At 48.4% G+C, this 27,611-nt stretch overlaps 1 protein-coding gene across 4 annotated transcripts in view; it reads right to left on the minus strand.

Moving 5' to 3' along the window:
• The window catches only part of FSTL4 (follistatin like 4), a 491,259-nt gene that overhangs the window by 111,019 nt on the left and 352,629 nt on the right, over window positions 1–27,611 (minus strand). For 3 of the 4 annotated variants that reach the window (XM_060178087.1, XM_060178096.1, XM_007519914.3), the window contains exons 5-6: window positions 23,481–23,671; window positions 20,286–20,409 (exon numbers count right to left, since the gene is read on the minus strand). In XM_060178087.1, the coding sequence (XP_060034070.1) occupies window positions 20,286–20,409; window positions 23,481–23,671 (315 nt within the window). The remainder of the gene's footprint in view (window positions 1–20,285; window positions 20,410–23,480; window positions 23,672–27,611) is intronic. The other variant, XM_060178083.1, reaches the window with a different exon arrangement.

A 27,611-nucleotide genomic window follows, 5' to 3' on the forward strand; every position in this document is an offset into this window, starting at 1 on the left:
CCCTTCTGGATGTGACCAGGATCCCCTCTGTCTGCTCACTCTATCCAGTGCCACAGCTGTTCACGTGGAAGCACACCATACTCGGGACTCACTGGATTTTGGCCACGTGCAGCTAAGATTTCACAGTCATGGCAGTCAGTGCCTTAACATGAGTAACTCAAGATGGCACCAAGTTTTCTGTCTCCTGTGGCCCCTGGCTGCTGGGACGGGCCATCTTAAGGGGGCCCTGAAGAGCTGAGGTGCTTCAAAGCCTGGGGGTGCTGTGAGAAGGGCTGTGGTCCAGCCCCCCCCCCTTGAGTTTTATCTGCAGCCATTATTGTTGGATAGTGGATGGCACCAAGATGGGTATCCAGGCTCTGCGGCTCATGTCTCCTTCCTAATGGCTCCTGGCTTTTGGGGCCAGCTGCCTGGCTGCTCTCTCTCCTGCAGAGGTGGTCTGTGCCCTTCCCTCACTCCTTCCCTGCACCCTGGGCTCTGAGAAGCACACCTTTGGGTGAAGCAGCTCTGAGTTCTGGCCCCTTTGGAATAAACATTATCAACAGCAAGGTCTGCTGAGCACAGGCCTCCCAACTGCTCTCAATGTTTCCAGGGCCTCAGCCATCCCCATGGGCCTATGCACAGAACACCAGGTTCCTTCCTGCCTGTGGGAGGAGTGTAACCTTAACACCCTTCCCCACTCCAACACCAGGGGCTGGGATAGCAGTGGGAGCTTTGAGGATGACCAGGTCTGCAGTCTCTGAGCAAAGCAGGACAGAGCAGGAGGCCACACCCTTGATCTGTCTAACTCCAGCCCTGCACCATGTAGACCGGGAGCAACAGGAGCACATAACATTGAACCAGTGCTCTCAAACCCTCTCTCCTCCCTAACCCCTCCTCTGAATATCCTCTCAGGTAACAGCAAAGCCCTTTCCTTCTCCCTCTGTTTGTCCAGGTCTACCCACTCCCCACTACCCAAGGTCAAGCTTGGGTGTGTCTTCCTCCAGAATGCCTGCCAACCTTCACTTCCCCAGAGTACCTCCACCATGCCCTGCTGCTTGGTGCTCCACCTTCACCCCTGCCTTCTGCTCAGAGGCCTTGCTTTGCGAGATGGCCCTGGAGCTCCAGAGAAGGACTTGGGTCAGCACACCCTCCTCTCCTCGATGACAGGTGGGGTATGCCTCCCCACATAGAATATGTCCTCCAGGATTGGATGTCAGACTCAGGAAGGGGTTAGACACTACAGGCTGGCAGTGTGGGCATTCTTGCAGTTGGGGGGCACCTTCCCAACTCACTCCTTTTTTGGACCATCAGGAGCCAGTCCCACTTGGGACCCTGAGCCTGGTCTCAACACTCAGCTTATGCCAAAACATACCAGCTCCATGAGGAGGTAGGGGAGTGGCATGTGAGGTTACTGGCACCACCAGCCAGTTATTTATTTCACTCTCCTTGGCCATCAGTCTACTTGGTAAGAAACAGAGCAAATGGTTTCTGAAACACAAAATGTTTTGTCTCAATTGCATTTGTATTCAGATGGCTGAAATAAATTCCAATGCCTTTCCCATCTTGGTCTAGGGGGGTGCTGCCAGCCTTGTCCTGGACAGTGGAGCCAGGATGACAGATAAAGCCTGGAGTGGACCCACAGCACTATGACCACTGGAGAGACAGTCCTCTGGCTTACGTGCCTCCTCCCCTCTTGCAGCATGGCCAAAAGGCGGGGCTGTATCTCTGCGTGTACAGGGTGGGCAAAAGGGAAGGCTACTTTCCATCCTAGGTGATCAGGGTTTGGAGCAGCATCAGTCAGAGTGGACATCATCACCCTCGCCCATCAGCACCAGGGGAGCCAGGAACAGTGCTCTCGCGAGACTCCCAGGAGGCCATCAGCCTCTTTCTCCTGGGAACACAGCCTGGACTGCCCCCTCAGTCCAGCGTCTCTGCTGTTTGGCTGCTTAGCCCAGGGAGCTGGGCCCTCCTCAAGCAGTCCTTCCCCCAGTTTCTGGGCCTTTGGCATGGAGCTCTGCAGCCCTGGGATCTGAGCTGTGGATACTGTGGTGGGATGCTGGCTGTGTGCACTCACTGCGGGGCAGGAACCGCAGGCAGGAGGGGGTGTCACACAGTCTTCCCAGAGTACAGTGACCAGGCTGCTCTTGTTCAGTGCCCATTGGGAGGCCTGGAGATGGGAAGGGGGTGAAGTTCTGGCTCAGGACATTGTCTTCTCCTCTGCCTTCTCCTGGGGTCTTAGTTTGCCCCTGGTCAACACACCCAAGGTCTCCTTTTCCCCCACTATAACTCTGGGTTCCCACTGAACTGCCCAGCCCCAGTGGCAGCCACAGCTCAGGCCCAGTGAGCCCTCCCTGGTGGGCTGCTCATTTTGGGGCCATGCTCCTCAGTCTTCTCTGGACTTTGCTTTCTCCTTCTCCCTGCACACACCCTTAAATGCATCCACTTCTCCAAGCCCCAATCACCACTCAGAAGTACCTGGCAATCTGATCACATGGGAAGTCTGCTCAGCAGAAGAAGCGACAGTACATAGGCAAGATAGGAGATGTTGGAGGAAGATAGGGAAGGGGAGGATTGGTCATCAAGGGGACTCATCTAGGCACATGGAATGGGAGCTGGAGTACAGAGAGAGGACAGAAACAGACTAGAGCTGAATTATACAGCTCATTCTGCTTGGATACTTGCTGATACTTGAATTGGCCCTTGCCTGTGTCAATTCTTCTTTCTAAGTCTCTTCTTTAAAATTAATTTTTTTTATTGCTACCAGGGTTACTGCTGGGTCTGCAAGATAAAGCCACTGCTCCCAGTGACCAGCTAACTCCTGCTGCCTTTTTTTTTTTTTTTTTATAGAGACAGACAGCACTTGAGAGGGGCTAGGGGAAGAAAGAGAGAGAGAGAGAGAGAGGCTTGCAGTACTGCTTCACCACTTGTGAAGCTTCCCTCCTACAGGTGGGAACTGGGGCTTGAACTCAGGTTCTTGTGCATGGTAACATGTGTGCTCTAGCAGGTGTGCCACCTCCTGACATTCTTTCCACCTGTTTGTTATGACTTCACACCAGTGCTGAGAAAGCAAGTTTATTTAGAGGAAGTTCTGTCCTGCAGGTGTCTCTGTGGTTCCCACCTCTTCCTCCTGGGGCTAGGCTGGCCTCTGGCTTCTCTGTGTACCCCAACATATCTAGGCCTGGTTGCTAAGTGCTCCCTCTTAAGACTGGGCTACCTACACCACAGGCCGGGCTCTGGGGTTTTCCCCCACCCCCAAGCCTCAGGGCCTCTCCAGGAGGGATCAAAGTAGTTCCATCAGCCCCCTGGCGATTGCCATCATAACTCATGACTCATCATTGGTGCCTCAGCAAGGCCTGGGGCCAGTCAGTGAGTAAAAAAAAAAGAAGCAAACTCATCATTTGAAACTCTCACGTTTCCTGAGTTGAGATGAATGATTCCCATTAACAAAACACCTTCATTTTCAGAAAAATCCATGTTCACAGCTTTCTCTGTGGAGTCTGCCCCTACAAGTTATGATTTATATTTTATTACAAGGTGAAAAGAGACAAAAAAAAAAAATCTCACAAGGGAAAAAAATATAAGACCCACTGAGTCTTTATAGCAACTCCCAGGGCATTTGATTTAAAGGGACATTGTCACCTTTAATGTTTTCATCCAGAGGAATTAGAGAGTTCCACCACGATAATTTAGAAGTTCCTGATTTAAGGGGTAGCTGGCATGGTCTGGCTTCACTGTATTTCCCTTTTTATGGTTCCAGAGAGTATTTTCTGAGAGATAATAATGTTGGGTGATATTTCTCCTTTGTCATGTGGAGGCTCAAGAAGAAAATTAAAACAAGTCCTTTCTTTCCCCTTCTCTGAGGCCTGGCTGTGGATCGAGGAGGACTGTCACAGGCCAACTCCAGTTACTTCATCTTAAGGCCTGGGCTTGTCTTTTGGCACCCCCAGTGTGGAGACCAGGAGCCAGGTGGCCATCTTGGTCTTGCAGGGAAGCCTCAGAATGCTGGATCACTGCTCTGCCATCCTCCTTCCACCCCAGTCAATGGAAACAAGAGCCTGTTAGTATCATTACACATATATTCTGCTCCTATTTCTTCCTCCATGTTGAGGTTTCCATTACCCCCTGAGTTCTTTAGCCTGTATTCACCCCTTACCTGGGGTAAGGTGATCCTCTCAATCTGGCCTTGATTACACCCCTCTTTGTATTCTCAATTTCCATGAGTTTATTAAAAAATAGATCTTTATTATTTTTTTATCAGAGGGATTTATGGCTTGCAGTAAATACAGTTGTTGGTACATGTGTAAAATTTCTCAGTTTTTTGCAAAACACTCACCCCCAGCCTAGGTCCTCCTCCACCATTATGCACCAGGACCTGAAATCCACCTTTCCCTCCAAAGTCCTTTACTTTGGTACAATACAACAAACACAGTCCTTAGTGAGAGAGAAAGAGAAGGAGGGGGAGAGGGAGAAGGAGAGGGTGAGGGAGAGGGAGAGAGAGAGGGGGTGGAGGAGAGAGAAAGAGAGAGAGAGAGAGAGAGAGAGAGAGAGAGAGAGATCGTAGCACTGCTGCTCAGCTCTGGTTCATGATGGTGCCAGGAATTGAATATGGGAACCTCAGAAGCTTGGGCTTGAAAGAAAGTCTTTTATAGAGACATTATGCGGTAAAATGGGGTGTGACCATGAGTATGACACATAAGAGGCCCTCAAAGCTGCCCAGTGGCTATGCTACCTTGTCTCCATCAGTTCACTTGCACTTATTCTTAAGCTATTGTTCCAGACCTTCTTTCTCCTTGCTCACCCTCAGTCAGGTGTAACCTTGTTTCTGGGTTCTCTGAGAAGATAGACTACACACGTTGCTGGCACATCTGCCTGCATCTGTTCTATGGATGCCCCCATACTCACACACCCAGGCTGCTCTCTTGCCCATGGATCCACCAGCCACATTCAAAAGCAATCCCTCCACTGTCCCTCTTTGCCTCAAACAAACTGCCTCAAGAATAGCACTTCTTTGCAAGCACCAAGTCCTCTCCTTTCTATGTGATTGTTCCCATCAGCATACAATCATGCCTATTTCATCCCATCACTGCCCTATTTCTCAGTATTTTATCACAGCATTTCAGCGGAGAGCTCAATACTCAAAGTCTTCAATTCCTCTTGTCCCACTCTCTTTCAGAGCATCCCAGTGAGATTTCATAATCTTATCAGGAACAAGCTGAAGCATGGAAGCAGGAGTGGAAGTAGGGCTCAGATCTGTGCTTTAAGTCAAGGCTTAGCCTCTGGAATAGCATGTAGCCTTGGAACATGTGTAGGAGGCCCAGACCACAGTGTGTGGGTTCAGATGCTCCTGGGTTCCAGGTGGCTGTGAGCCATAGTTTTCTTAACTATAAAATGGAGATAAATGGCCACTAAATAAAGTAACACTGATGGGTAACAGTAAACAGCAGTGTCGACAGTAGTGCCCTGTTGTGCTCTTCCTCTTATGACTACTGCACTCACCACCCAGCTCCCAGCCCCCTCACAGCCAATGCTGGGCATGTGGAGCCTTAGCACATGTTTGTCAAACAGGGATTAGGGCCCTTCACAGATCCTGCTGAGAAGGGCAGACTGGAAGCCAAGATGTAGTGAGTGGGCTGGCTTTTGTGGGCAGAATGATGGGCTGGCCAGCAGTGTCCCCTCTGCTGGATATAACCCCTCCCCTAACCACTAGCACCTGTGAGACCAATACCTATCAGATTCAAGAGAGCAAAGGGACACATGCTGGGGAATCAAAGTGTCTAGCACTACTAGGACGGTAATATAGCTTAGCTTGGGCTCTGAAGCTGGGCTCCCGAGTTTAAACCTGGACCTAAATTTTTTAGCTTTGCATCCTTAGCAAAAAGTTGATTTCTTGGTGACTTCAGGCCTTTTCTGTAAAAGGGTTTAGTGACAGTTCCTGTCATATAGATTGTCATGAAGATGACACAGGCTCAGCACTCACCATGCATTAATTAACTGGGATATTATTATTACCTGAGATTAAGCATGTAGCTTTGGTAGAAAGCTCTGTAACACACTGCAGGCCCTTGAGGTGCCTCTGCTCTGTGTGTTGAGGGGGAGGTTCTAGCCACATAGGAGTTGCCCCAGCATGGGAGGTCTTCCCTGTCATGGGCTCTGACCTATCTCCTCAGTGAGCAATCTGCAGACAGGTACCAGGGCCAGGCTTGCCCTGCACTTCTAGCACTCAGCCTAGAATTTGCCCAGAGCAGGTGCACAAGTGCAGATATCCACCTGTTGCTCCAATGGGGGGGGGGGGTGTCTCCTTAACTTTACATCTATTCAGAGCTTCCTAACCAGCTGGTCCTGCAACTACTCTGAAGCCCATGGCTGTCACACTGGAAAGCTCCCTCCAGAAACCTAAGTCAAGTGTAGGGCCTTTTGACACCCGCCAGGGGCATGGTTTCCTCTGGAAGCTGCTGCCTTTTGCTGAATCTCCAGAGGCAGTTTCTTGCTGGAAGTGCCCAGGCACCACAGTATCCTTGTTTGAAGGCAGGGAGGGGATTGTGCCTGCCTCAGGGTGACTGAGCCCTGGGCTGAACTGTGATGTCAACCGCCTCCCAGATTTGACCATCATTGTCAAATCAGCCCTTTGAGCTAGTGTTCTTCACAGGAACAGTTATGGAGTCACCAGCTGAGTCCACCACAGGCCTCTTACAGACTCACTGCCTAGACTTCAGGGCCCATGAATATTTCATCTGCTCAGAAGCCCAGTCCACAGTGTAGCCTGGGGGCCAGGAGTCATAGGTGGGGGCCTGGGCCCTTCACCCCCAAGCAAAATCAATAAGCTCACCTTACTTCAAAAGGAAGGCAGCACAGGAGTGCAGAGGCCCAGGCCCACAGCCTAGTCCCTCTTCTTCAATCCAGTTAACCCCATGCTCCTCATCTTCCACAAACCCACTGCTGCCCGGAGCCACTTGCCAGCCAGCAGCATGAGCAGCTGCTTTGAGTTTCCCTGCTCCCGCCTCTGCTTCTTATTCTAACCAAGCTGCAGTTGGCAGGCTGGGAGGCAGGGAGGCAGGGAGGTTGGGAGGCTGTGGAGTGTGGGCATGAATAATCCAAAGTGGACAATCAGCCTCTGAGTGGTGGGGGCCTGACTCCAGGGGACAAGGAGCCGCTCTGCCCATGCAGTCATGGATAATTTAGAGCATGCAAGGAAAACATCCAACGGGCAGCACATTCCTGGCATTCCTCTCCAATTAGACCAGCTCTGACCACTCCTCCAGCACAAGCCATACTGCCTCAAAGGCTTCTCCTCCTGCCCTCTGCTGGACATCTGCAGTGGCCCCTCCTGTCAAAAGGCTGGTGCACATCCTGGGATGGAAGAAGGTGGAGTTGGGTTGTTTGTGGGTCTCCAGAGGTTGAAAATCTGGAAAAATGAATGGATCCCCTCTCCCTCGCCTGCCAGCTCTGGTTTATGGTGTTGCAGGAGGTTGAATTTGGGACTATGGAGCCTCAGGCATGACAGTCTCTTTGCATAACCATTATACTATCTACCCCCACCCATGAATGGACTGTTAATCTGTGTGAGATGCAGCCAGAAAGACCCTGTGCAAGTGGGCCTTGGTGTTTAGGTTCAGATACACCGGGGTATCTTGTGGGTATGACTGACCCCTCTCACTCCTTTCCAGTCCTCGCCTGCCTCACAGTCCTATCAGAACACGCCTTCTCAGACTGGGAGTATGGATCGACCAGTCAACGCCCATGTTCAGTGGAGAAGCAACTACAGAAGCCAGACCTTCCACCCTCTGCAACCCACAATGACCCTGGATCCATACTCCCAGAGAGATAGAGAATGAGAAGGCTATCAGGGGAGGGGATGGGATATGGAGATCGGGTTATGGGAATTGTGCGGAACTGTACCCCTCTTATTCTATGGTTTTGTTAATGTCTCCTTTCTTAAATAAAAAAAACCCAACAATTAAAAAATTTAAAATAAACAAAAAAAATTTAGGGAAATTAATCATAATTATTCCATTTAGATGTGATTAAAGTATTATTTTTGCACACACACACACACACACACACACACACACACACACACAGAACATGCCTTCTTCAGGGTGGTAGCTCAGTGCCTGCCCCAGACTCTGTACTGCAGTGAAGTGGTACTGTACTGCTTCACTGCAGGCATGGTCAGGAGGAAGCAAGACCTCTCCCTCAGTGGGCATCATTTCCACTCCCACCTGTGCAAGGACAGTTGTTATGCTGGAAGAACCTGTCTGAAGACACAACACCCAGGGCCCAGCTCACAGGATGCCTGGGGGGCAGCTTGTACTCCCAGATGGTTCCCCCACTACCTGGCAGGTCCAAGTACTGTGGAATGGGACAGCAGGGGATAGAGCCACAGGGTGGAATTCTGGTGCAAACCAGAATGGGAAAACACTGCTAAGTGGCTCTGAGTTGTCAAGAGCCAAAGGTTTATAACACTGGGGATGGGGTGGGAGTAGAGAAAAGGGGTGTAACTAGACTTACTGGGGTAATCATTCTGCAATAATGGCAAATATAAAACAATCAAGGTATAACCTAAAAGTAATATAATCTTATATGCCAATTGAACACAAACTATAAAGCAGCCCTAAGAGTGGTTCAACATGGTACAGCACAGGACTCCTGGCAACACATATATTGACACTGTTCTTAGGTTTCTTTTTCTCCCATCTAAATGAAAAGAGTAACAGTAGGCCACTAAGTAGTACTAGATGTTTTCTTGTCCCCCTGCTGAGTCCACAGGGATAGTCAATAAACAAGTGATGCAGGCTGGCTTGTCCCAATACTACTTAGGTTCCCCCTGCAGCCCTCCTGAGTAAGAACAAAAAAGTAATTGGGGTGGGGGTGGAGCTAGAGTCCTGTCCAGTCCTGAGCAAGCAGAACAGGAAGTCAGGGCACACACAAGTCTTGTCTCATGCCAGATGAAGTCATGTGCTCCTCCAGCAGTGACTACCACCTTCTAAAGCCTCTTGACAATATTTGAACCCCAGTCCATCTCTGGGCCTTGAGCCTGGAAGCCTGGAGGGACTTGTCAGATGCCACAGTTGTAACAGGATCTAGTGTGATGTTGCACTATCCAGGGGAAGACCAGGTTTGAAGGAACAAAGCACCCCAGCAGGACAGTAATGAGTTAAAGCGAGTATATGTGGAGGCCATTGGCGGAGAGGGTGATTTTGGTTACATGTCTTCTGTCAGCTCAGCCCCCTAGCTAACCCGACTTTCCTGTGGAGCCAAGGTGGGTTGCTGGCCCAGCCCAGTGCCCTGAGTGAGCAGGGTCATGGCCTACACTGGCCAAAGGAACCTGACACTGCTCTTTCTGCTACCTGGGAACTGCTATGGTCACTCAGATTTCCTCTTTACAACAATTCAAAAAGAATCACCACAGTCTTTCGTCCTCTCTGCAGACATTTATCAAACACCTACTGGGTGCCAGACTGACTATCGCCTTCTGGAAAGCTTGAGGCGCTCACTGCAGCTGCCCACCCTCCAGCTGGGAGGAGATGCCCCCGGCACTGACCTTGCCTGCTCCCAGAGGCAGCCCCACAGATTTTCTCTGCCCCCACCATGCCCCTGAGTTTGCTAGTACCCTGGCCCATCTGCTGCCATCTGCTCAGGCCTCTGGATACACTTCAATCACCAGCCTGCCCAGAGGAAGGCTGGGCTCTGGGCAGGCAGGAGGTTCCCTCAGCCCTGGGGGCTGGATGCTGCTGAGTCCCAGAATCTTGAGGTGAGGCCACCAACTGGTGGCTGGTGTGATGCCGAGGGGAACTAGGTGCATCACAGACCCCTGGTCTGGGGCTCCAAACAGCTCTTCCCGTGCCTCTTCAGGCAGATAGGTGGCAGCAGCTCAGGTGTTACCTTCTGCTCTTCTCTCTGCCTGCTCAGGGCCTGTCTGACCCCGCTTAGACACTTCCTGCCAGGGTACACCTGCTGCGGGGGCTCTTGAGTGCCCATGAGTGAACCCTCTCCTCTCTCTGCATCTAATGCTTGGTCTACTGTGCAGCCTGGAGGGCCTCACACACATTGGCACAAAGGTAGCTGCAGGGGCCAGCAAGGGAGCTCAGAGGGATACCCTGTATAGCACATGAGAGCACTACACACTGAGGGCAGCTGAGGGGGGTGTGGAGTCTTTTCTTTCTTCTTTGAATCTCTCTCTTTCTATTTGAAAAAGTCAGCCCAAGTGGGGAAGCCCTGGCAACAACCAAAAATGTGGCTGCAGGGAACGGAGACCCAGGAAGCAGAGCACTTTGTGTCTGTGCTCAAGTATCCTTCCAGGTGGTACAGTGGTGTGTATGTGTGTGTGTGGGGCAACACTGTGAGAGGGTACAACTAATTGAGTACAAATGTTATGTGCAAGGGACCTGGGTTCAAGCCTTGGGTTCTCACTTGTATGTGGGAAGCTTCATGAATGGTGAAGCAGTGCTGCAGGTGCCTCTCAATTTCCCTCTCTCATATTAAAAGAAAGAAGGAAAGAAGGAAAAAAAGAAAGAAAGGAAGAAAGGAAGGAAAGAAGGAAGGAAGGAAGGAAGAAAGAAAGAAAGAGAAAGAAAGAAAGAAACATAGTGGTGGTGGTGGGATTTGCACTCCAGGACATTTGTCCCCAGCTCTCATCCTGCGTGGAACCACATTCTGAACCCTGTGTGGCTCTAGACTGGCATCATGCGCTTTCTCCCTCTCCACCACATCAGGCCATCTAAGGAGTCCCTTTGAGATCTGGGCTTTGGGCAGCTCTGCCATTCACACCCAGGAAGACTTCTCAGCACTCTAACCCCAGGGTGCCAGTGAGGAAAATGGTGATGTGACCTTCAGTGCTTAATTGCATGGTGGTCTTTAAAAAAGCTTTGCAAAAGTGGAGATCATGAGGATAACAGCATGATATCATGGCAGGAAGCTGATTTAAATTGTTTTCATGTTATACCTTTGTGATGCAATTCTTTGTTCCATCTGCTGCCATTTCTAAAGTATCTGCCAACATTCAAAGGATTCTCTGTTCCCTGAAAAATTCCCAGCCAGGCTGAGCTTCGTGGCACATTAGTATGAGCCCAGGCCTGGCCTGCAGGACCACTGGGCCTTCTTACTCTGAATGACAGAGCAACTAGGCGTCCCTGCACCACACTCTAGCCTCTTCTTCCAAGAGGAGTACTGCAAGAAAAAAAATTACCAAGGCATCATATTTTAATGAGTTTTCTCTACAATTTGTATATAATAGATTTTCAATAACAACCTGCAATTAGTTCATTTTCTACTATTCAATTGCTCTGCATGGAGACAATTGACAGCTTCCAGCTGGGATCTTTAAAAATGGAAGTGCTTGGAGACTCAGCTCTAGACAAAGGCTGGGAAATGCTGGGCCCACTGCAGCTGTGAGCCAGCAGCTAACTACTGGAGATAGGAAGAGACCATAAGGCTTGGAACTTCCCAGAAGAAACCGGAGTGGTGGTGGTGGTGTGTGTATGGGGGAGGAGTAAGACGGCAGGTAGGTAATGGGGTTCTGGCTCCCAGGGAAGCTGAGGGGAAGAGATTGCCCACCCAGAGTAGGCTGTGGCCTTGACACATGTCTAGGGGTCTAGTACCACCACTCTCTGCCCTTGGGGCTTCCAATGGCCAGGATGCTTAGAAGCAGCAGACCTTCTGTTGTGTTGCTCTCTTTCTGTCTTCCTAGAGGAAGGAGAGTAGGATAGACAGAATTCAGTCCCTGGAACTTCCTTTCCTTTTTTTTTTTTAATTTAATAATTTTTTCTTTATTTGATAGGACAGATAGAAATTGATAGGGGAGGGGGAGACAGTGAGGGAGAGAGAAAGAGAAATACCTATAGATCTGTTTCACTATTTGTGAAGCTTAACCTCCTCCCTGCAGGTAGGGAGTGGGAGCTTGAACCCAGGTCCTTGAGTATGGTACTATATGTGGACCACTGCCCAGCCCCTTTTCCTTTCCTTTGGTTCCCTGAGATCCAAGACAACAACTCTGTTGGCTTTTCTGCCCTGATAGTCATAGCTGGAAGCCTGAAGGCTTCAAGGCCAACTCCAGCTCTCCTCTTGTTTGTGCCCTCCCTTTTTACCAACTTGCCTGCTGCTTGGCATCTGTGGAGGTCACTGCTCCCCAGCAATTCCTGCACTGCTAGACAGAGAGAGAGACAGAGAGAGTCAGAGAGACAGTGTGTGTGTGTGTGTGTGTGTGTGTGTACCTTCTCCAGCCTTCCCCCAGCCCAGCCACCTATTTAGTTCTGTCTAGTTCTGCCCTCTGGGACACCTGTCAGTCACTGCTGCCCAATGCCTCATCCACCCCAAGATTTCTGCCTCCTGTGGGACACAGCTCCCCATGTGTCAGGATGCCTATCTCCCAGTGGTCTACAACTCAGTGCTTGGGCTTTACCTCAGTGTCCCTTCCTGGCTTCAGAAAGCATAACCTTGCTGCTGGCCAGCTCTGAGGGCGCTTATGTGACTATGTTTCTCTTTCCCAGCCATCTCCCTGCTGGACTACTCACAACTGGGCCCTTGCCCATCCTCACCACTGAGCAGGCTTTCAGCAAGTGTGCTAGCCCAGGACACTGCTGCTCCCAGATTTTTGAGCCTTTCCTCCTGCCTGGTCCTTTGCCTTGGCTGGGATCCTCTGAAATGTGGTAATGGGCCAGCCTGTTCCTTAAATGGATGCTACCCTGCAAGGTGGACTTGAGGTGGGGACAATGGGTTTGTTTCTCCCTTCCCAGGGCCTGCCATCTTATCATAGTGCCTGGCTAGGGTAGACACAGCCAGTCTTCCCAAGTGACCCCATAACCTTGCTGCTGCTTTTACATTCCAGGTTCTAACCACCCATTCCACCACTCGTGAAGCTTTCCCCCTATAGGTGGGGACCAGGGGCTTGAACCTGGGTCCTTGTGCACTGTAATGTGAGCACTTAACCAGGTGCACCACCACCTGGCCCCTTTTTATGCTTTCTTTGATAATTCTAATTGAAATGTTTTGTGCCCTCGAGTCAAGAACAAACCAAGGGCAGTGTATCTGTGTTTGGCACTTGATTGGCAAGTCTTGGGTGAGTTGACCGGTTTCTTCTCTCTTTGGGATGAAGGAGCCATCACACCAAAGAGAGAAAATGGTGTGACACCAATGCTGTGATCTCAGCCAGAACTGAGAGTGACTCACAGGTATTGCTTGTTCTCCAAATCCAAGAGTCAATTGAACTCAGACTGAGAGTTTTGACAAACACCAGGTTACCTGAAACCTTACTTGTCTTGATCTCCAGCTCAGGAAACTAAAGGGAGCCAGGGAAGTAGTGGTGCCCTCCCCACCTCGACTCCCCACCGGGCAGAAGTGACTGAGCTGCAGCACCGGTCCAGTTCCATCCTCTCCCATCATCGTGGAGTGGAGTGAGGTCTGACTGAGATGCCCGGCATGATACTCACTCCAGATGGTAACGCTGTGAGGTAGGGCCCCACCGCCCTCTGTTGGAGCATCAGTGGCAGCAAAATGGCTGCAAAGGGCTGGTGAGAGACAGCCTTCCCTGTTAGAGACTGACTTGCATGCTTGAGGTCCCAGAGGCTGAGCAGTGATCTGATTCTTCTCTCTTCCTCCTCTCTCAGTCACTTTTTCTTTTATAGTTTTCTCTTTCTATAGTTTTTTTTTGGGATTAATGGTTTGTAGTCAATAGTAAAATACAGTAGTTTGTGCATGTGTAACATTTCTGTTTTCTCCATAACAATTCAGCCCCCTCCAGGTCCTCCTCTATATTTCACTTTTTTTAAAAAAAATTTATTTATAAAATGAAAATATTGAGGTGGCCGGGTGGTACTGCAGCAGGTTAAGTGCACATGATGTGAAGCACAAGGACTGGCATAAGGATCCCAGTTTGAGACCCTGGCTCCCCACCTGCAGGGGAGTTGCTTCACAAGCAGTAAAGCAAGTCTGCAGATGTTTGTCTTTTTCTCTCCCTCTCTATCTTCCCCTCCTCTCTCGATTTCTCTATGTCCTATCCAACAACAACAGCAATAACAACAACAACAATAACAACAATGATAAAACAAGGGCAACAAAAGGGAAAAAAAGAAGTAATGACAAGTCTCAGTCACTTTTTAAAAACACCTGCATAATCACTGACTGACCATTTCACCTGTTTCGTGGAGCTGCTCTGGACACAGCAATGTGCAATAATCAGGCTCTGCTCTCTGCTCACCTAGCACTCATATGTGGCAGAGGTGTGTGTGTGTGTGTGTGTGTGTGTGTGTGTGCAGGCTGACCCCCGTACAGCCTGTGCCTGTTGGCCCAAGTGACCTGTGCTGCATCAACCATCACAGCATGGTGCCACCGGCACATGCTGCCAGCTACTCTAGCCCTCACCTGGCTCTTGCATATTTACCACGGTGTCCTCACAGGATTAATTAAAAGGACAAGAAGCCTGTAATGAATTTAAAGCCAGAGGTAAAAAAAAAAAAAAGCCTCATTTAAGCAACATGTTTTCCCCAGGGTCCCAGTGCAAGCATTCAGAAGAGTGTAGAAACATGCATTATTGAAAGGCTCTCTCACGAGTAACTGTTAGATGGATTGACCATGATGGGCAGGCAGGACCCATGCATACCCAGCTCTCTGGTGACCCGGAGCCCGGGTCTCTGCATCAGAGCAGGGAGGTGGCTGTGCTGCTGGGGGTGGGCCAGGGCTGAGAGGATACTCTGCCTGCTGCTAGTGCTGAGACCACCGTCCCCTGACTTAGAAAGCACAAAGCAAGGTGAAAAGACGGTTCCAGTGATCCCAGAAGGAGGGAGGGTGGAAGGAAGGCCACCACGTGTCCATATCACTCACTGTAGAGACAGGTGAGTCTCAGTTATCTAACCATCAGAGAGAGTCCTGCCCTTCTCCTTGGGGAGGAACCAGCTTGACTGAGAGCGACAGCCACCATCCAGGACACCTGACCTTATCCTGGGCCAGCTGCAGGTGTCGGCAGACCTGCAAGCCCAGGCCAGACTGGCTGCATGAGAAGGCCCCCAACATGTAAATACAACATGGAAAGCAAGCACCCCAAACCCTTGTCAGTGTGAAGTGATTGTACCTTTCTGAGAAATGGAGCTCCAGGCTGAGTCTGGAGGCAGAGTCTGCGACTCCAAGCATTCATCACTTAGCCCTCAGCACCTGAGGGCCCTCCTACAACATGGTATTTAGTGGAGTGGTTGCATCCCTGCTAGGAGTTGCCCCAAAGACCCAGCCTTGCCTGCTTCCCAAGGAGCTGCTGTAACCAAGACTAGCAAATTCCCTTTTTGAAAACATATAAAAGTAGAAGTGCACAATAGTCTACAGTGATTCAATTAGTGCAGCAAGCACATAGAAAGACCCCCCCAAAAAAAGACACCATAAAGTACTTAATCAAATAGTTTCTACTTAGACCTAGATACTCTGCTTCCCATTTCACTTCCCTAAATAACTATAAGGCTAACCTTGTCAGATAAAATAAGAACTACAAAAGTTTAAGGATGGCCCTTTTGGTCACTACCAGGCCACCCCATCATATGGGATCCTAGTCAGGGAATCCTTGGATTAGCATATAGACATGATGGGCCTAGACCTCTAACAGATTCCTCTTTCCACTATCACTGGTCATCTCCATCCAGAACAACATCATAAACCCTCTTTTGGGCTTCTACAAGACCTTGTCCTCAATGTAGAACAACAGTGGTAGAATTTGCCTCACTCTCTGAAGGGAGGCTTGGTCAATATACTCTATGCAATTCAAGGAAGACTGGCCTTGAAATAAGTGCTACCTAGAATGTTCCTAGCTGTGACCATGGAATGCAATTTCAGACTGACAGGGAGTGCAGAGGTTACATAGGCTCCTGTGCTAAATATGAATAGGCATGGGTCCCAGTTCAGACTGATGGGATTTACAGTTAATGGTATTTATATACTTCTCCCCTCCCATATTTGGGAGCTTCTCTCTGCCCTGATCCAGCTTTCTAGTCCTATTCTCAACTCTGACACCATCTTCCCAAGCAATACCTTTAGCCTACCTGCACGTTAGCTGCTGTGAACCTCGCCCCACTAGGGAAAGAGAGAGGCAGGCTGGGAGTATGAATCAGTCTGTCAACGCCCATGTTCAGTGGGGAAGCAATTACAGAAGCCAGACCTTCCACCTTCTGCAACACACAATGACCTTGGGTCTATACTCCCAGAGGGATAAAGAATAGGAAAGCTATCAGGGGAAGGGATGGGGATACAGAGATCTGGTGGTGGGAATTGTGTGGATTTGTACTGCTCTTATCCTATGGCTTTGTCAGTGTTTCCTCTTTATAAATAAATTAAAAAAAAGGAAAAAATTAGTAAAGTCATGGGGCCATGGGAATATACCTAAAATAGACTTCCTAGCTTCTCCCAACATGAAAACCCCAAATCTCACCTGCTATATTCTTACCTTTAGGTTCCTGATTATTAAACAATTCGTATTGTTTTACATCTTAATGATTTTCAGCCACCAAGTTGCAGTTGATACCATGACACCAACCTGACTTCCCTGGGCAGACAAGCTCACCAATGTGTCCTGGAACCCCACCTCTCCAGAGCTCTATCTCACTAGGGAAAAACAGAAACAGGCTGGGGATATGGACTGACCTGTCAACACCCATGTCCAGTGGAGAAGCAATTACAGAAGCCAGACCTTCTACCTTCTGTACCCCATACAGAAGGTCCATACTCCCAGAGGGATAAACTTCTAGTGGAAGGCAGGGGATATAAAACTCTGGTTGTAGGAATCGAATTGTATGGAATTGTACCCTTCTATCCCACAATCTTGTCAATCATTATTAAAATACTAATAAAAAATTCCCTTTTAAAAACCACTACCCTTGCCAACTCCAACAGTTGCAGTTGTCAACATCAAAATCTGAATGCTGCTGCTGAAATGTTTGGGGTTACTACTTTCTGAGATTTAGTGTCATTTCTTTAATTCCCATCGATTTCCGGGTAATAAGTCATGTCTAGAGGTGTCATTTCAATTGCCTATTTAACACCATCTGAGCTGTCCCTTCTCGGAGCTGGAGGAAGGTGGTGCATAGCCCCTATGGCTGAGAAGCCACTAGCCCATGTGCTCCTAGGGGCCAAGGGCCAGACCTTATCACAGGCTCACTCACTTCATGGCTGCCTTAATGGCTATGGTGCACATCTTACTGCAGATGTAGTATTAGGGCTGGGCTGTGATGAATGGTTTGGCTGCCTGGTTCAAAACAAGTCCAAGGCGACGGTGAAATCTAATTTGCTTTAAAAATGATGACTGTAAGGCTTTAAAAATAATACAGGAATGCAGAGCTGCATGCATAGCCCTGCAGGAACCACATGGCTGAAGATGGGGTGGTAACACCGCCCCCCATCCCCTTTCTCTAAGGAGACCTTCTTTTCCATCACAGGAAGGGGGGAGCACCTGCCTCCAGAAAGCAAAGCCCATAAAATGAAAAATGGTGTGTCCCTCTCAGTCCTCAAAGCTCTGCCTTGGTTTTTTTTTCTATTTATTTAAACTTTATTAATTTTATTTGATAGGACAGAAAGGAATTGAGAGAAAGGAGAGATGGAAAGGAAGAGAGAGACAGAGAAACACCTGCAGCCATGCTTCACCGCTTGTGAAGCTTTCCCCCTATAGATGGGGACCGGAGACTTGAGCCTGGGTCCTTATGCATACACTTAATCAGGTGCACCACCACTGGGCCCCAAGACTCTGGCTTTTCAAATGCACCAATGTTGTCCTTCCTTTTCTAGCAGAGCCTGAGCACAGAAAGCATTTAAGGGAGAATCCCAGGACTCATCCCAGATTCTTGACACAAAGGGCGCCACCCACCATAGCATCTACCCTGTGTATTTCACTCTCTTCTCTCTCTTTTTTTTTTCTTTCTTTGTCTCTCTCCCTCCCTCTATTTCTTTAATATCACTGGGCCCTTGAACCTATGTGGTTCTACTGCACTAGGCAGTTTTTTTTTCATGATCCATTTCAGATAGAGACAGAAAGGGGGAGAAAGAGACACAGAGAGATACCACAGCATCACTCCACCATTCATGGAGTGTCTCCTGGTGTTGTGTACCCTGCTCCCATGTGCTGCTGGGGGCTTGAACCCAGCTCCTCACACATGGTAGAGTGTGCACTCCACTGGGTGAGCTATCTCCCAGCACTTCTTGTTCACCTTCTTCTGTACGCCTGAACCATCAGGAAGCCTTCCCGTGTGGGAGGGTGGCTGGATGTTGGGCGGCCCCCCTGTTCCATCCTCCATGGCTGACACTATGGCCTATTTACATAATGCAATTCTTTATTCATGTGGGAGCTATTTTTTATTATTTATTTTTTTATTTGCCTGAAAGATTCCCCACCTATTCCTTTGATCTGTCTTCTTTCTACCTCAAGACCTGCACTGCCTGCAGGGTACATTAATTCCGCCAGTTAAAACCCTAACAACCATTGCTATAGAAGCTTTCTACCTTCCCCCTCTTTCTTTTCTCCACCCCCTTTCCCAGCCATCTCCGTTCCCGACTTGCCACTTCAAGTTAAAAAAAAAAAAAAACTACGTTCCCTATAAAGCCCACTTCTGTTCCTGGTTTCACTCTCTTTTCTCTCCCATGTCGTGACTTGGAGAAGGGCTGGTGTGCAGAGCGGGAGGCGGCCATTGGGGTTTGGCACCACGTGGCTTAACCCACTGTGCTCACATTCAACTCTGGAGCTCCCACATGAATAAAGAATTGTATTACCACGCCACCACGAGTTCCTGGTCTCTCTCCTGCAAAGCTAGCCCAGCAGCTGAAGAGGCTACTGTGGTGGGAGCTAAGGATGGGAGGGTCTTGTTCAGTGGCAGTGTAGACCAGTACTCATCACTTAGTCCACCACACCCCTTTGTGTGGTGTCAATACTCATGGTGTAAATGCCCCCACGATGATGCCTTAAAGCTACTGATTATTCAACTGACTGCTTTACAAAATTCCTGAAAACATGCCTACTCTCATGCACCCAGTCACAAGAAGCACTGACACTGCCCTGAACTCTCAACCTCAGAGATTCCTCTCAAGGAACAAGCTCTTGAACCACAGAGCAAACACTCACCATGGCAGGGTAAGCCTTCCAGTTATTCACACCTTGTCTGGACCACTCTACACAGACATCTTAACAAAGGACAGAAGAGGCATGTAGGGACACACGCCTGCTCACAGCATATTGTGGAAGCCCAGTGATTCGCAGGGGGGAGGTGAGGGGGCTTAAGCCCAGGCCCCAGAATGCCATGAACTGGAAGGGTCCCCCATGACTAGCTTATGGATGCTTCCCAGAGGAAAGGACAGACTTACTGCTCTCCTTGTAGGCTGCCTGAGTGCCTCTTCTATGTGCCAAGGGGCCCTTCTTGCCAGCAATTCTCATGGTCTGCTCTCAGGCCCTGTGTGTGTTTGCAGCAATAGCACCAGCACAGAGAGATGTCGGTGTGAAGTAGAAGCCCCTTTCTGAAGAAGGGAACTCCAGGCAGAGGTTAGGATGGCAGGGAGAGAAGCCAGGAGAGCTGGCTTGGAGCCCCTGCCTATGGCAAGGCCTGGAATTGGAGGGAATGAGCTTGGCTATGTCTGAGGCACATCACATGGGATGCATTTGTCATTTGCTACCATCAACATCTGCAGTAGGGACACTTATGTCTTTGGCACAGAGGTTCTCCCTCTTGTCTCAGGCCTGGCCTAGCACCCAGGCTCTCTCATCACTGTTGGACTCTGGATGTCTCTGGGGCACCTTCCTGCATTTAACACTGCCAAAAACCCTGCCCCAGTTCCTCCTCTGGTTGACATGAGGTCACCTCTTGGGAGAGCCATGTCTCAGAGAGAGACGGTGGCACTGTTCACTCTCAGCTAGGATAATGGTCCACAGAAGGCACATGCAGAGCAATCCCCACTCTCAGACCCAGCATCCCTTTCTCTTCTCCAGGGATTCCCTATCTCTCTTCAACCTGGACCCGCATTCCCCACTGTCCTTGCCTCTGACTCTTCCCTCTCCTGCCAGGCCAAATTTCCAGAACTGTCTTATAGGGCTTGCCTTCAGGTAGGGATCCCTACTGGAGTCAGGTCTTAGTGAGAAGACTTTTCATCCGAAAGGCACACAGGAACCCCCCTTCTCTTACCCCCTCCCCAGTGCTCAAGACTAATGCAGAAGAAATTCAACTGCTTTCATCTGAAATGAGACCAACCTCACACTGAGGTCAGACTGAGGTCAGATCCCAGTGCCCTGACACCACTTGGGTGCAGGAATTCCTGGAGAAGCAGCTCATCTGTGCAGTGGGACCCGGCTAGGCCTGACTTACGGAAGGCTGTGTAGAACTCGCGCAGGGTGAGTGAGCCATCACTGTTGTAGTCATCAAAGCGGAGGAGGTCAGCAGGTGAGCACCCCAGAAAGTCCTCCTCCAGGTCCTGCGCCTTCAGCATGTGCTGTGGGGAGCAAGGGAGCACTGTGAGAGCTGGAGTGAGTGCAGTTCTGGAGTGTCTTGGGGGTGGGGGGTGGGGGCAACTCAGGCCACCTGCTGTGATCAGGATCTGAGGGGGTGACTCCAGGACAGCTCAGTGGACTCTGGGCAGCACCCAAAGCACTCTGATTTATTTGTGTCCAAATCCCTCGTTTTTAAATTAAAAAAAATAGAAACAGAGGGGGCAGATGCTTCCTTCAGTGCAGTAGGGGCCAGGCTTGAAGCTGGTTGGCACACATGGCAAAGCAGCACACTATCCAAGTGAGCTTTTGTACTCTAATCCCAACCCTCTCTTATTACAGAGGTCAAAACTGGCTTTGTGAAGGTTACATGGTTGTTGAGGCAGGCTTGGGATTAGAGTTAGATTTGCTTTTTCTCAATGGGGCAGAATGACTGTTGTCCTTGATGGGAAGGATCACTGAGGCCATCTGGTCAACCTCTTGTGCTATGATGAAAAAGCAGAGATGAGAAAGGTATGGACAACAAACCTAATTAATAGCAGTTGTGCCCAGTGTGGCACCTGAAGTTCCCTCACTGCCCATGGGACTACTCCACCAGTGTATCTTCCCTAGGCCCTGAACAACCCCTATTAAACTTGGGGATCCTCAAAGACACAGCCCCAAGGGTCAGCTGCCATTCTTCTGACCTGGTCCCTGTATTTGCCAGCCCTGCCCTACAAAGGACACAGATGTCTGCCTTTAGGATCCTGTCCCAAGGTGGTAGGCCTGTGACCCCCACTCCTATGTGGGTTGGGCTGCAGGGCACAGAGGCCTCCCCAGTTCTGCCAGCTGTATGCCAGGAAGTGACTGAAGGCTAAAATTCCAAGCACCCTCACTCAGCTGCAGCCTAAGGCTGGGGTGCCAGGAGCTGTGGAGTCTTGCAAGGAAAATATCCAGAAGGAAATGGTTTCCATCCATTCTGGGGAGGGAGGGGGAACAAAGGCCATTATTCTTGAACAATCTTAGTTTGGCCTGCTATAATAAAGGCAATTTAATGTGATAATGTTAAAAAAAATGACCCTTCACCTAGCAAGTAAGAGCGTTCGATAAAAGGGAGATCAACCGGAACGCCCGAAATCAATCTTCCAAAGATGGAAATTTCCCTTTGTCTATTTCTGCATTGGAAATTGATTAACTTCTCATAGGGCCGACAAGTTTTTCCCTTGGCGTCTTTGATTCAGTGTCAAAGAAAGGCCCACTTTAGCTGGGCTCTGCATGGCAGATTTATGAAATGGATTTTAAATACATTAAAATTTAAAGAGGAAATCATAGCCCAATTACCATGCGTGTTAATGGCTTCAGGTGCCTCAGGGAACATCTCTGCCAGGTTAGAACAGCATGTCTAGGCTGGCCTTGTTTATCCATCCACTACCCAGAAGCCCTGTGGGTCTCAGTAGCAGGTGTCCATGGGTGCTTCTGACCAGGGCAAACACAGCCACCTGTCCATGGTCCTCAATCAGTAGTGTAGGGAACTGCTAGATGGTTCTCCTACTGGGAACCTTAACTAACAGGACCTGGGCTTTGTTCAGAGAGTGTTGAGTCATCTGTGGATCCCTGGCCCATAGCTGGAGGTGCTGATGGAGGTGGTGCCAGCTGAGAAGGTAGGTGCCCAGGAAGTGAGGGAAGCAGAGAAGGGTTGCAGGGTCTCTGGCCGATGGTTCTCTATGTGCTTGCTGGAATCAGGCTCTGGACAAGCTGGGGCAGAGATCCTGGGCTAGGGGACTCAAGTGGCAAAGTCTCCACATGACTACTCATTCTGCAGGGAACCCCAACTGCTCCTCCCTTGTTTCTGTCTGCTGTAGACACCAACTACATTAACTCCACATCACAGCTGGACAAAGCCCAGGGATAAAGCACATACTGTGTGTGTGGAGGGGGGAGGCAAACCCCAGGGTCCACTCCAAGTCTTTCCAAATGGAAGAGCAGTGTTTGGGGTGGGAGTGGAGCTGCCTGCAAGCAGGTTTGGACTGGGTGTGGGTAGCTGCCCGGGTACTATCAAATGGGGTACCACAGAGGAGAGGACTCAGGGCTGCCTGGGTTACTACTCTTAGAGTGCCTGATAGAAACCAAACCATTCCAGACTTCCTGGACAGATGACCCCACCAGTGTGTCCTGGAGCTCCGCTTCCCCAGAGACCCTCCTTACTAGGGAAAGAGAAAGGCAGGCTGGGAGTATGGATAGACCAGTCAATGCCCATGTTCAGCGGGGAAGCAATTACAGAAGCCAGACCTTCCATCTTCTGCATCCCACAATGACCTTGGGTCCATACTCCCAGGGGGATAAAGAATTGGAAAGCTATTAGGAGAGGGGATGGGATATAGAGGTCTGGTGATGGGAATTGTGTGGAGTTGTACCCCTCCTATCCTACAGTTTTGTTAATGTCTCCTTTTTAAAATAATAATAAAAGTGGTCCGGGAGGTGGCACAGTGGATAAAGTGCTGGACTCTCAAGCGTGAGGTCCTGAGTTCAAGCCCCGGCAGCACATGTACCAGAGTGATGTCTGGTTCTTTCTCTCCTCCTATCTTTCTCATCAATCAATAAAATCTTTAAAAAACAATAAAAAAAGAAACTAAACCATTTCCTTTTAACTTTTTTGCTGAGGAAAGTAAAGGCTTGAAGAAGAGATTTTTTTTTTCTTCTAGAAAAATTAGATGGCAGCCCCTCTGAAGTGTGTATTTTACTGCTGGGCAGAGAATGCTTCAGAGGTTGTTCAGACTCAGGGCTGGTTGAAGATGGGCAGGCTTTGCCCATCTGAGCTGTGGGGCACAGTGCTCTTGATCCACCACTCCTAAAGCTTCCCCAATGCAGGTGCTCCCACGTGATAGCTGAGGGTTTGAACCTGTGTCCTCGCTGTGGTAAAGTGTGCACTCTACTAACTGAGCTATGGCTTGGAAGCCTGCAGTCACAATTTAAAGAGATCAGTACAGCTCTCAGAGACAGATACACAAGTTTTTTCTTCATGTGCTTCCCATCCCACCCCACTGACTTGCTGGATGGAACGCTCCCCCATTCTTGCTCTCATGGGCCCCATACCCACCTGTGTTAGTTCAGAGCTGCGGAGGTGACCATCACCATTTGCGTCCCAGTCCTTGAACAGAGACTCCACCAGGAGGCGCTTCTGGGAGGCAGGTTCTGGCCTGCTGTCTTCCTGGGGTGACTGCAAACGGCTCTGGAGGGCCAGGAGGACATTCTTCAGGTGGGCATAATCAGCCATGGTGCACAGGTCTCCTGGAAGAGAAGATGAAGTCACTGCAGGGAGATGTCTACCTGTGAGAATGTCCCCTCCATTGGTCCCTTTATCCTTGCTCAGAGTCACTGGGCATTCCCAGGATAGTATATGGGTCAATTGTCACAGTCAGGGCCTCTTTTAGTGCTCATTCATCCCCCACCCCCCATACATATTTATTGAGCATCTACTATCTGCCTGGAAAGATTCTCAGTAGCAGCACCTCAGTGGCCTCAGGGCAGCTGGGCTCCATTCCATTCTGTAATAACTTATCTTTGCCTTAATCCCACCTTAAAGGCTGCTCTTGAATCCTTGGTTTTCTATAATAGATGAGGGAGTTTAAGTTCACTAACAAGCCCTGCTCAAGTTAATGAGGTCCCTTCCCAGGGCTGGCTTATTTCAGAACAAACATCACACCCATGTCCACAGCCACAAAACAAAAACAAAAAAGGAAGCTTTATAAAACAAAAATGGAAGCACATAGCTCTTTATGCTCAGTTTTCATCAGAGACTCTCTTGTTGAACAGCCTCCAAGCCACACGGGTGCTTGCAATTGGGACTCATACTGCACTGCGACGTGCCACACTGTCATACTGGTGGTGGCTGGGCAGGTCTTGAGCCATCAGCTGAGGCTGCAGCTGTCAGCAGAGAAGGCCCACCCTCTAGTCCTACTTCCTCACCTGCTGTGATACATTTCTTCTTGGACCTGCCTTTGTTGCAGCCCATAGTAGACCAGACCAGAGGCTGTCACGTAGCATGGCTAAGCTGACAGGGACTAGGGGCCCTGCCCCTCAATTCCAAGGTCAGTGGAGGGCTCAGGGTTAGAGGGCCAACATAAAGCAGACTGGACAAGAAAAAGATCTGAAAAGATCTTTGCTCCCTCACCCCCACGGCAACACCATTTGCAATAGTCACAATTTGGAAACAACCCCAGGACAGTTGAATGGGTGAGGAAGATGTGCATTTATAAGGTATGCAACTCGGCCATCAGACAGAATGAGGCCTTGACTTTTGCTACACCAAGGGTAGAAGTTGAGAGGATTATGTTAAGTGAAGCAAGTCAGAAGGAGAAAGGTGGATATGGGATGCTCTCACTCATAGGTGGGATTTAGGAAAAACCAGGAGGAAGAGATATATGAAGGCTGGAACTCAATCTGTTTATCAGGAGGTGCTTGAGGAGATGGGTAGGTGCCTGTCCTAGAGAGAAGGGCTGGTGATGGGCTCGAATGCACTTGGAGGAGATGTGGGATTGCACATCTCTGAGACAACAGGCTTGTCAAACAACATTTTCTTTTTCTTTCTTTTTTTTTTTTACATTATTTATTAGTAATTTAATATTAATTTACAAAATTACAAGATGAAAGGAATACAACTCTGCACCATTCCCACCACCAGAGTTCTGTGTCCCGATTCCTTCCATTGTAATCTACAGCTGCTATCCTAAGAAATGGGTTAACAGCTGTGTATATTTGTATATATTTGCCCATTAAAAAATTTCTTTAATGGGGAATTACTGTTTTACATTTGACAGTAAATACAATAGTCTGTACATGCGTAACATTCCCCAGGTTTCCATATAACAGTATATCCCCCATTAGGTCCGCTGTCATCCTTTTTGGACCTGTAGTCTTCCCCTCACACCCGCCTGAGTCTTTTTACTTTGGTGCAATATGCCAACTCCAGTTCAGGTTCTACTTGTGTTTTCTCTTCTGATCTTGTTTTTCAACTTCTGTCTATGAGTGAGATCATCCCATATTCATCCATCTGTTTCTGACTTACTTCAATTAACATGAATTTGTCAAGGTCCATCCAAGATCAGCTGAAAATGGTGAAGTCACCACATTTAATAGCTGAATAGTATTCCATCGTGTATATATACCAAACTTGCTCAGACACTCATCTGTTGTTGGATACCTGGGTTGCTTCCAGGTTTTGGCTACTACAAATTGTGCTGCTAGGTACACAAATCTTTTTGGATGGGTGTGTTGGATTCCTTAGGATGTATCCCCAGGAGAAGAATTGCAGGATCATAAGGTAGGTCCATTTCTAGCCTTCTGCGAATTCTCCAGGCTGTTCTCCACAGAGGTTGGACCAACTGACATTCCCACCAGTAGTGCAGGAGGGTTCCTTTGAGCCCACAACCTCTCCAGTATTTGCTGCTAATACCTTTTCTGATGTATGGCATTCTCACAGGAGTGAAGTGGTATCTCATTGTTGTCTTTATTTGCATTTCTCTGACAATCAAAGACTTGGAGCATTTTGTCATGTGATTCTCGGCCTTTTGGATCTCTTCTGTGGTGAATATTCTGTCCATGTCCTCTTCCCATTTTTGGGTGGAGCTATTTGTTTCCTTGTTGTTGAGTTTGGCAAGCTCTTGTCTGATGTATGGCATGTAAAGATCTTCTCCCATTCTGTGAGGGGTCTCTTGGTTTGGGTAGTGACTTCTTTTGCTGTGCAGAAACTTTTTAATTTTATGTAGTCCCATAGGTTTATGCTGGTCTTAGTCTTCTTTGTAATTGGATTTGTTTCATTGAAGATGTCTTTAAAATTTATGTGGAAAAGATTTCTGCCAATATTTTCCTCTATCTGATAGTTTTTGGTCTAACATCCAAGTCCTTGATCCACTTGGAATTTACTTTTGTATTTGGTGAAATAAAGTCGTTCAGTTTCATTCTTCTTCATGTTTCAACCTATTTTTTCCAACAACATTTGTTGAAGAGACTCATCTTTCCCCATTTAATAGTCTGTGAACCTTTGTCAAAGATTAGATGTCCATAGGTATGGGGGCTTACTTCCAGGCTCTCAAATCTATTCCACTGGTCAGTGTGTCTATTCATGTTCCAGTACCAAGCAGTTTTGATTACAATGGCCCTGTAATACAATTTGAGATCTGGGAGTGTAATGCCTCTGGTTCTGTTCTTTCTTCTCAAGATTGTTTTGGCAATTCTAGGTCTTTTCTGGTTCCAGATAAACATTTGTAGCATTTGTTCTATTCTCGTAAAAAAATGTGATTGGGATCTTAATGGGGATAGCATTAAATTTGTATATGGCTCTGGATAGTATATTCATTTTGATGATGTTAATTCTTCCAACCCATGAGCATGGAATATCTTTCCACTTCTTTGTGTCTTTTTCAATTTACTTGAGTAGTGACTCATAATCTTCAGTATACAAGTCCTTTATTTATTTGATTAGGTTTATTCCTAGATATTTTATTGTTTTTGTTGCTACAGTAAAAGGAATTTATTTCTGGATTTCAATTTCTTCTAACTTAGTGTTTGCATAGAGGAATGCCACTGACTTTTGAATGTTAATTTTGTAGCCTGACACCTTACTGTATTGCCTGATGGTTTCCAAAAGCTTCTTGCTGGATTCCTTAGGTTTTTCTATGTATACTACCATGTCATCTGCAAATAGCAAAAGCTTGACTTCTTCTCTTCCAATCTGTATGCCTTTAATTCAATGCTCCTGCCTGATTGCTATGGCAAGAACTTCCAACACTATGTTGAATAGTAACGGTGATAGTGGGCAACCCTGTCTAATACCTGATCTGAGGAGAAATGCTTCCAGTTTTTCACCATCTTTGTCAAAGATTAGATGTCCATAGGTATGGGGGCTTATTTCCAGGCTCTCAAATATATTCCACTGGTCAGTATGTCTATTCATGTTCCAGTACCAAGCAATTTTGATTACATTGGCTCTATAATACAATTTGAGATCTGGGAGTGCAATGCCTCCGGTTCTGTTCTGTCTTCTCAAGATTGTTTTGGCAATTCTATGTCTTTTCTGGTTCCAGAAATGTTGGCTGTAGGTTTGCTATATATAGACTCCAGTATCTTTAGGAATTTTCCATCTATTCCCATTTTTTGTAGTGTTTTGATCATAAAGGTATGTTGTATTTTGTCAAAGGCTTTCTCTGCATCTATTGATATGACCATGTGG

Source organism: Erinaceus europaeus, chromosome 2 (assembly GCF_950295315.1).
Source record: "Erinaceus europaeus chromosome 2, mEriEur2.1, whole genome shotgun sequence".
In the NCBI taxonomy this organism is placed as follows: domain Eukaryota; kingdom Metazoa; phylum Chordata; class Mammalia; order Eulipotyphla; family Erinaceidae; genus Erinaceus; species Erinaceus europaeus.